At 40.4% G+C, this 10283-nt stretch overlaps 1 protein-coding gene across 2 annotated transcripts; it reads left to right on the top strand.

Annotated features, from left to right (window-relative positions):
* The first annotated feature begins 2645 nt into the window (after positions 1-2645).
* On the top strand, positions 2646-9926 carry LOC101160250 (lamin-A). Of its 2 annotated transcripts, none has more exons than XM_011481093.3 (13): positions 2646-2936; positions 3346-3708; positions 4895-5051; positions 5243-5368; positions 5451-5621; positions 5708-5833; positions 6065-6285; positions 6934-7195; positions 7285-7392; positions 7473-7592; positions 7672-7728; positions 8923-9117; positions 9601-9926. In XM_011481093.3, exons 2-13 carry the CDS (start codon positions 3368-3370, stop codon positions 9634-9636), a joined length of 1920 nt encoding a protein of 639 aa, XP_011479395.1. In that variant the 5' UTR covers positions 2646-2936; positions 3346-3367; the 3' UTR covers positions 9637-9926. The 2 variants fall into 2 exon arrangements, with proteins under 2 accessions (XP_011479395.1, XP_004074167.1); XM_004074119.4 differs by having other exon boundaries at positions 2652-2936; positions 8920-9117.
* Positions 9927-10283: the final 357 nt, after the last annotated feature.

Genomic DNA, 10283 nt, shown 5'->3' with positions numbered 1-10283 from the left:
ATAATACTTTTACGGACTTTACAACTGAATTAAAATTAAAATATCTGGAGAATGTATTTGTAAATTTACATGTTGATGGTTGACTCTTCTCTTAAGCAATTCTAAAGTTTTTTTGTTTTTTCTTTTCTTGAAATTTTGCTTTATTTAAATTTATTTTCCTTTTGATTCCTAAAGAATTTGAAAAAAAAGTAGTTGAAGATAAAAATTCTACTAGATATATATAACCGTAAAAATAAACCCTGCAATACTAAATTTGTGTTTACTTAGTCTTTTCAATATCTGTTGTTTTGTATTTTTTCTTCTGGCTGCAATTCCTACTTTTATGATTGATAATTTAATTTAAGTTAAACCAGGTCCTGTTATTTTCAATGATTTAATAAAAAAAATAAAAACTTAGGACTGTTTTGGAACGATTCAAAACATAGTTTGTCATGTTTGTCAAAGTTTTGGTGTAGTTTATTTTAAAAAATGTGATGTTATTACCTGCAGATGAATGCTTAAGATTATGTACACTTAATGAAACCTATTAACATCTTTTTACATTTGCAGCCTTTATTTATTTATATATATATTTTAATTTACATCAAAAATGCTTATAATCAGATCTTCAGTGTTGATGTTTAAACTTCTGTTGTCTCACTCAAATGTTTTTTGTTTTTTTGGTCTCTGTTGAAGGGAGGGAGACCCTGTCCAACTTTACCAGCCTGCAGGCTGCCTTTCACATTTTTAATGTGAACAGCAATCACAACATCTAAACACACGGAAGAGCCTACTCTTCCATTTGAAAACAATGATCTGATATTGATCTCATCTCATATTTCTGGAATTTAGATGTTCCAATCAAGACTTTCCAATTAGTAAATTAGCATGGCTCTGCCCCCAATAATGGTACTTGGTCAAAGTACACTGACATCAGTGTTCTGTATGCAAAAAACTGGAGTTTAGACCATTGTCTCCACCAGAAAACCAAATGAAGAAATACTAATATGTGAGGAAAAATTAAAACAATTCAATCAAATAGTCTTGGATGTGAATTAGTTACTATGAGGCGTCTCTCTGTGCCATCCCTAACAAGTATTTTACACATGCCAGACGTAATGGTACTTCCCTCCCCTTTGCTCCCTTACCCCCAAGGCTTCGTTCACAGCTCAGAAGTGAACATTTATGAAATGGCAACAGATTAAGACTTTATCACATTCATAATCTGATCAGAATTGTGGATGTGTTGAAATCAAAGTGTAACCTAATCAAGGAGCCAGTATCTGTCTTCACACCATTGACTTCTGTTGTGAAGTTAGATGTTTGGAAATGAAAAAGCGTTGGGGATCGATTTGTTTTTGTATCCACCCTCCAGCTGTAATTCAGCTACCCCAAATTCTTCTTTCAAAGGTCAGGGCTTCTCTTTGGTTGAATTAGTAATCTCATTGGTAATGTTCAAGTAAAACCACTAGGTGTTGCTATTGCACCATACTGTTAATAAAAACAACAATCCACTATAGATAAATTTTGTGGATGGTGTTTAACCCTTGTGCTATCCTAGGCACTTTAACATTGGGAGTTGGGTCATCTAGACCCACTAGACAGTGCTCTGAACCTTTTTTCTTCAATGATTTGTGAACCTCACTGGTGTCCATGGATTACATGAAATCTTTCCACCTTTATCCATCTTTGTCATGGTAGGGAGAACATGTCAAAGTAAGGGTGGGGTCATCTAAGATAACACAAGGGTTAAAAAGTCTGCAAGTACTGCATCACTGTGAATGTCAAGGACAAAAAGCTGGAGGTTCGGGTGTAAGTGATCCATCCTGCAGAACTCCAGCAGCTCAAGTGAGGAACACAGCACAGAGAAACATCCCAGAGCCTCTGGACATGGGAACTTCAGATGGATAGAAGGGTGGTGGATTTCTGTAATCAGATTACCTTTTAAATCACAAAACAACAGCTTTATTATTCATATTATTATTCAATTGACGAAGCACCGCTTTAAAACCAAGTCTTAAGAAACACAAAATTGCAGGAAAAGATCATATTTATTTGGTTATTATAATTATTATTTTGCAGTGACAGACACACAGGAACATCTGCTGTAGGGCAGAGAAAGACTCAGCTGCCACATAAGGTTACAGGTTCAGTGACTCAGTCGAGGACACTTTAACACATGGACAGACAGAACGGATCACAGTGCAACCTTCTGATCAGAGGATAACTGCAGATGATCACAAGTCCTGTTTTGTAAGTTCAAGTCAAGTCTCAAGATTTATGGTAAAAATGAAAATTTTAATTGTCACATGTTGCCAATAAACTACTTTTAAACAACTTTTTGGGACACAACAACAGACAGGTAACTTTTCTTTGTTTCCAAAGCAGAAGCCTGATAAAAAAAAGCTTTTTGTTTTCCGCCACGTCCCGAAGATAAAAAAATAAAAATCAATTGCAGTTTGTACACAAATGCTAGACCACAAGTTACAAGTCTCTGGACATCATGCTTAAGTGCAATTGAAGTCCAAGTCCTCATCTCAGTGGACCCCTCCCTACCTCTGTGCCATATAAAGAAATTTGGACTATTGTGACAATAACGTCTAGTGGATGGAGAAAGAGCTTTGAGTTGAACATTGAGGGTGACTCATCCTGTCAGTGTTCAGTGATCCCACGAATGATCAAATGGAGCTGTGGCCGAGTGACTCACTGCTTCGGACTGCTGTGCCTCTGCAGAAGAAGCACCTACCGGGTGCCAGACCCGGGGCCAGCCTCTTCTCCCTCCCATCTCATTCTTTCCTACAAGGGCAGTGCGTCGGGCTTGCAGACGTTGCAGTCCCAGACTGAGCTGCTTGGAGACTCCTCACATCCCATAACACACAGAAGAAGAATCACGGAACCAGTGGGAAAAGATCACAACAGCAGAACCTCCTTGTCCTGTAATCGCCTCTGAAAAAAAGGTAAATCTGACAGATGGGAGTTTTTTAGGTGAAGTTCTGAACCCTTCCAACAACTTTTCTGAGTTTAGGTTTTCATCTAAATACAAAATTAAGAAGGTTTTCTGGATTATTATTTTTTTATTATTATTTTCTTTTTATGCAAGCACATAATTTTCCTTCAATCAACACATGTTTTTAACAGTTTTTTTTTAATACAAATTAATTCAATTCTGTCAAGCTAAATCCAAGATGTCTGATTTGCAATCCTGCAGCAGAGAGGATTTCTGTTGTGAAATATGTGCACATTTTTACCGTCAGCAGCTGAAAATTCCTTCAGAAAAGTTAGATTTCATCTGAGGAACAAAGGCGTGCAGACAGTAAAATGTCCATTAAAGGTCATGAATAAGTATCTGCTTTGGCATGTTTCCAGAACAAAAGGCTGGAAGGTGAAAATGGCAACACCAAAGAACACTCCCCGTGGCTCGAACATCATGCCGCTGTCCCCCAACCGCATCACCAGGCTGCAGGAGAAAGAGGACCTCTCCAACCTCAATGACCGCCTGGCTGTCTACATCGACAAGGTGCGCTCGCTGGAGGCCGAGAACGCCTGCTTGCGGGTGCGCATCACTGAGTCGGAGACCGAGGTGACCCGGGAACTAACTGGCCTGAAGAACGCCTACGAGGCAGAACTGGCGGACGCGCGCAAGACGCTGGACTCTGTGGCCAAAGAGCGCGCTCGACTGCAGCTGGAGCTGGGGAAACTGCGGGAGGACCACAAGGAGCTGAAGGCCAGGTGGGTTCTGTTTAAGACCATGTTTTTTTTCCATGTTCTTGTGGCATTTTTCTGATGATAGAGGATACACAAAATTGCGTTTTTGAGGATTTCTTTAAGCAAATCCTTGCGAACCAGGAGCAAGCAAGTTCGATAAAGATTGTATTTGTGACGTAGAAAATATGCTGGGCGGGCAACTGCGACTCTTCTCCAGTCCTTTCTAATTTATCGAATCATGTACGTCTTCATTTCTCTTGTCCAAGCTGCCATCAAGCTCAAAAATGTACGGCTGGATAACTCCAATTTTGATCGCAGTTTATTTTGCACCAAAAATGTTAGGTTGGGGGTGTCAAGGGGTTGAAGCTGGCAGGAGAATGTGAAAAAAAGAGAGCCTTTAGCAAAGGGGGAGAGGAAGGGGAGCAAGCTCCACCAAGTGTCCCACCCACAACTCAGGTAAATTTGTAATGAATAACTGGCATTCTGCAGAAATTAAGTCCTACAAAAAACAACTCAGGCTTTTTGATTTAGGCTAAAAACGGCCTAATCACGTGACAGTGCTTGGATTTCCTAATTACACCCAGACTCTTGTTTCTCTGTGTTTAAAGTTGAAACAGGATTTCAACATTTTGAAGGAGAGGTCAAGAACAATCCTGACTCAAAAGTTTTACACTTTCAGGCTCTGTTTGCCCATGGGTGAAAGCATGTATGACTGCCCTGCTGAGATCTCACTCATGTAACTCACTGCAGCACCGGTGACTCATCGGCTCCTAATAACTGGAGTTTGTGAGTTTGCTGGGCCCCTCCCTGGACTTAGACTTGTTCCTATGCTGTTACATCCAAAGCCTGATGACTAACTCTTTCCTTCCCCTCCCACTACCACAGTGATCTGTTGACACAGTACGTGGCATCGTCTCAGTGGGTGCTCCCATTATTTTCCATAATGTTGGTCTGTGTGGTTGGCAAAGTTGTTTCCATGGTAGCGACTCCACTAAACCCCAATGTCTGTAGTTACCAGATCTACAGGACAAAACTTTGTGGTCTCTGAGTCATCCACAGCAAGGTCTTTCCCCTCATTCCTGTTTCCCCCAGGCTTCCTTCTCACAGGGATCTATTTTTAAATCATGCAAAAGAAACCTCCAGCGCTATTTTTACTCCTCAGCTCTCTCTGTCAGTTCTGAAGATGCATCCTGAACTTCTGTCTCTGCAGAAACACCAAAAAGGAGTCAGACCTGGCTGCAGCCCTGCAGAGGCTCAAAGATCTGGAAGCCCTGATGAACTCCAAGGATGCCTCTTTGACCACAGCTTTAGGGGAGAAGAGAAACCTGGAGGTAGAAAACCGGGACCTGAAGGCGCAGGTTTCCAAGGTAACCTCATCTGCTCATTAAGTTGCAGTTTTCCGTGTCTTTAAGTGATTCTAAGCATCCAATTCACATTTGTCCCTGCCTTCCTCCTCCTGGAGACTTGGATTTGAACAATTCAGGTTCTTGTCTTCAGATGAAGCTCTGTTGATGACTTGTGAGCCTTCGATGTAATTTTCAATTCACTTGTGTCTCAGCTGGACACCGGTCTGGGTGATGCCAGGAAGCAGCTCCAGGATGAGATGCTGAGGAGGGTGGATGGAGAAAACCGCATACAGACCCTGAAAGAGGAGCTGGAGTTTCAGAAGAACCTCCATTCTGAGGTCAGACAAATCTGCTCATAAAATCGTTTGGATGAAGACCCCATAGACTAACATATATATGGTGAACCTTTAACTTTAACAGGAACTGCAGGAGACAAAGCGGCGCCATGAGTCTCGTATGGTGGAGATGAACAACGGTCAGCAGCAGGACTTTGAGAGTAAACTGGCAGAGGCGCTGGTAGAAATGCGCAGCCAGCATGAGCTACAGATTCAATTGTACAAAGAGGAGATTGAGAAGACGTACAACGCAAAGGTGCCGCTCTAGATTCAAGACAAATGTGGACCTCCCTTTTCCATGCTCTTGATGCATGATGAAGGACATTCTGGTTTCTGTTCCAGCTGGAAAGTGCTCGACAGTCGGCAGACAGGAGCAGTCACTTGGTGGGAGCGGCCCACGAGGAGCTGCAGCAGATACGGACTCGTCTGGAGTCCACGTCGGCCCAGCTGAGCCAGCTGCAGAAACAGGTGAGCAGGACCCAGCAGAACCCCAACAGAACCAAGGCAGCTCCAAGAGAGCCTCCTGCAGTTCATGTAATCCACACAATCTCTCTGAACAAAGCGAGTATTTGTGATATTTGCCTACATTGTTTTTTCTTGAACGTAACCTTTATTTTTGATTACATGCAGTAAAATAAACTTTTTATTAAAAGACTGAGATGCGACTGATCTTTACTGAGCCGGTTCTGTCTGATGCAGCTGGCAGCTCGCGAGGCGAAGATCAGAGACCTAGAGGACGCTCTGACACGGGAACGTGACTCCACCCGGCGCCTGCTGGCTGACAAGGAGAGAGAAATGGCAGACATGAGGCAACGGATGCAGCAGCAGCTGGATGAGTATCAGGAGCTCCTGGATGTTAAGCTGGCTCTGGATATGGAGATCTGCGCTTATAGGAAACTTCTGGAGGGAGAGGAGGAAAGGTTTGTTTAAGGAGGACTGGTGGCAAAAACAGGGAGCAGCAGATGTTAACCACTGCAGAGTTCTTTTGACTCAATATCCTGCTTAATTTTGATTATTGTAATCACCTGCAAATGTAAGGAGCTTCTGATTTTAAGTGAACAAAGTTCCCGTTAGGCCTCATTGGTTTTGAAACTGCATTTCTTCAAGTCTGGTCACTTCTTTATCAGTTCTGATCGTACACCAAACATCTGCAGATGTCCTCCAGCCTTTTCAGTCATGATCACATATTTCTGTGAAAAAAAAGCCTGCAAAGTCTCTGTTTGCTGTGGCAAATATAGCTTTTTTTCTTGGGATTGGTGGTTTTTAATAGTTATGATATAAAAAAAAAAAAAAAAAACTCAGACTTTGGTAGTTTCCCAATTTCATTGGTTTTCTTTCTACATTTCAAAACTTCCCATTAGGGGGCATCCAAGAAATTGAAATGCATGCATTAACTTCCACAAAAAAAGAAATTTGAGGGGGAAAAACTGGGCGTCTTCTTTGCTTTTACATGTTATCACATGTTTTTAAGTCATTTCGGATTTTCAAACCAGCCCTGAGCAGGAAGTAAAAGTGTATTTTCTTCTCCTCCGGTAACTGAATCATCTTTTTCATCTTCACCCTTGCAGGCTGCGTCTGTCCCCCAGCCCCCCTCCCACTAGAGTGACAGGAAGTCGTTCTTCAGTGGGCCGCTCAGTCCACAGCAGTGCTCAGAGCTCGCCCGCTAAGAGACGCCGCCCCAACGAAGCCGACAGTGAGGCCTCCAGCTATGGAGGTGGAGCACTGGCCCGCACTCGCATCACCCAGCAGGCTTCGGCGAGCGGGCGCGTCACAGTGGACGAGGTGGACCTAGATGGGAAGTATGTGAGACTTAGCAACAAAGCCGATGAGGTGAGACGATGGGCCGATGTAGTCTGTCCTTTTGAATGTGAGAAATTGACACAATAGAAACAACTGATGGCCATTTTGTTTTGTTTAAGGACCAGAATCTGGGGAGCTGGCAGGTGAGGCGCCAGGTGGGATCCGGCACTCCCATCCTCTTTAAGTTTCCAGCTAAATTCACCCTGAAGGCGGGTCAAAGGGTCACGGTTTGTACTGTCTTTAATCTCCTAACAAAGCCACAGCTTAGCTGCAGTTTCCTGACCTCACCTGTCCCATCTGCGCTCAGATCTGGGCCTCAAATGCAGGCGGATCACATAATCCTCCTTCAGATCTGGTGTGGAAGTCTCAGCCTTCATGGGGCACTGGAGACCAGTTCCAAACCACCCTGATCAGTGCCAGTGGGGAGGTACATTCAACCAATAACACAACACAGACAATCACAACTCAAGTTACTGTCGTCTGAAGTCAAAACGTTCTTTTTATAGGAGATGGCGATGAGAAAGGTCACCTACACACACTTTGAAGATGAAGACGACAACATGGTGGGTTTAAAAATTCCATATCATATCAATGGGAGTTAAACATAACTTTTTGTCATTTGATGCATTAAGGGTCAAATTTACCCAACATTAATCTAGAAGCTTGCTCATTTAAAAATGAAAGCTTCATGACAAACAAAGGACAAGAAAAACCTGAATCTGATCTATTGTTCCTCCTTTGAATCCATTTAAATTGTAATTAAAACTGAATGTTTTAAATGTTCTAAAATAACTGACATAAACATAGAATAGAATAGAATAGAATAGAGTTGAGTAGAGTAGAGTAAAGGTAGAGTAGAGTAGAGTAGAGTAGAGTAGAATAGAGTAGAGTAGAGTAGAGTAGAGTAGAGTAGAGTAGAGTAGAGTAGAGTAGAGTAGAGTAGAGTAGAATAGAGTAGAGTAGAGTAGAGTAGAGTAGAGTAGAGTAGAATAGAATAGAGTAGAATAGAGTAGAGTAGAGTAGAGTAGAATAGAGTAGAATAGAGTAGAGTAGAGTAGAATAGAATAGAATAGAGTAGAATAGAGTAGAGTAGAGTAGAATAAAATAGAATAGAATAGAATAGAATAGAATAGAATAGAATAGAATAGAGTAGAGTAGAGTAGAGTAGAGTAGAGTAGAGTAGAGTAGAGTAGAGTAGAGTAGAATAGAATAGAATAGAGTAGAGTAGAGTAGAGTAGAGTAGAGTAGAGTAGAGTAGAGTAGAGTAGAGTAGAATAGAATAGAATAGAATAGAATAGAATAGAATAGAATAGAATAGAATAGAATAGAATAGCACAGAGGTAGAGGTACAATATTTTTTTGGGCAATGCAAAAACGTTTTCATAAATATTTTATGAAAACTCAACTCAACTAAAGCCCATTAGCTCATGTTGCAGAAAAACAGAATAAAGAGACAATGACTCATTTAGGTTTTTAGTACTGACAAATATATACAGGAAATGTGAAGTACCTATATTCAATATAACTAAGAAATATTTGCACATACACATATATATATATAAATATGTACATACGCAAAAAAAATTGTAGTTATAGCAGAGCTATGAAAAAAAGAAAGAACTTAAAGCATGAATATTTGTGAATAAGATTGTGTGCATTTCCAAATTATGAGACTAATCTGGCATCATAGCAGTGACAGAGTAATAATTGCTGAAGTTCCTGCTGCTGATGTTATGTGTGCATATTTTCTCTAGCAGGTGGCACACAGCACCTGTGGGGACGGTGAGTACAACCTGCGCAGCCGCACAGTGGTGTGCGGCTCCTGCGGCCTCCCCTCAGACAAGTCCAGCAGTTGCTCCGCCTCCTCCTCCACCCGCTCCGTGCGCAGCGGGGGACTCTCTGAGGCACTGCTGCCCACCTCCTATATCTTCAGCAGCAGCACTCCGCGCAGGGTGGGTCCAGACTCGGTTGAAGTTTGATTGGAATCCGTAGTCCCGCAATCTGTACATTTGTAGAGAGATTTTGCTACACTGCATGATTGTTTTTTAAGTCTATCAACTTCATCTGATTAACAGATTACATATTAAGAAAAAAAGAACATCTGTCTTTTATTTATGTTACCAAGTTTATTCAAGAAACACAAGTAGTTATTCCCAAAACACCAATTCTTTATGGTTTAATCTTTCAAGCTTGGCACCGCCTCCTGAACTTTGACCTTTGGTGGAAAAAGCAGCTTTGACTTTAATTACAGACACCAAAAAAAAACTTTCACATTTCAAGTTATTTGCTTTTACTACTTTGAATCAGAAAAATGAAGATTTTTACAGTTGAAAATGAACCTATTAAATAAAGTTTCAAACCAAATAAATTATTTGAAAATGTCCTATTGAAATCTTCTGGAGTTCTAATTTAGCCAACTGACATTTTTGTTTCAGACTGGACCCAGAGTGGAGAGCTGCCCCATCATGTGAAGTCCTGCATCTTCATCCTTCCTCTTTTTTTTATCTGTCAGCTTTATATGATTATAAACAAGGAATGCATGCATTAAAACTTTCAATATTTTTTTAGTTATGCATGAAAACAGCAAGTGCAGATTATTTTTTACCTCGACTTTTTTTGTAAAAAAATCCATGTGTTTTTTTTTTTTTGCTTGAATGTTGTCATTATTCTTAAAAACTAAGTTTATCTTAAAAGTTGATAGCATACACAAACATATGGGACATACTTTATACTTTACTGAGTAATAAAGGTTTTACAGAAAGCTGTTTTATTTCTGTTTCTGCACTGCATTGGATTGCAGCTCGTGCCTTTCCAATCTGATATAACTGATAACATCATATAGCCTATACAGCAAACAAAAAGAAATTATAAAAAAACCAAGCAAAATAAAAGAGAAAAAAAGTAAACTAAAAGATTTTTTGTCATATTTCATTTTCAAAAATTAGTAGAAGATTTGTTGCAAACAAATGAAATTCTGAAGAATCATATTAATACATAGACAATTACTTAATCAAAACTTTTCAGTGTTTTTGCAATTATGCTTCTTAGTTTTATACAATTTTTCATAACTTTTTGAAAGTTATATACAAAGTAAAGCGAAAACATTTAACGAAAAATA

The sequence above is a fragment of the Oryzias latipes genome, chromosome 11 (assembly GCF_002234675.1).
Source record: "Oryzias latipes chromosome 11, ASM223467v1".
Lineage (NCBI taxonomy): Eukaryota > Metazoa > Chordata > Actinopteri > Beloniformes > Adrianichthyidae > Oryzias > Oryzias latipes.
This window is presented reverse-complemented; position numbering and strand designations above follow the sequence as displayed.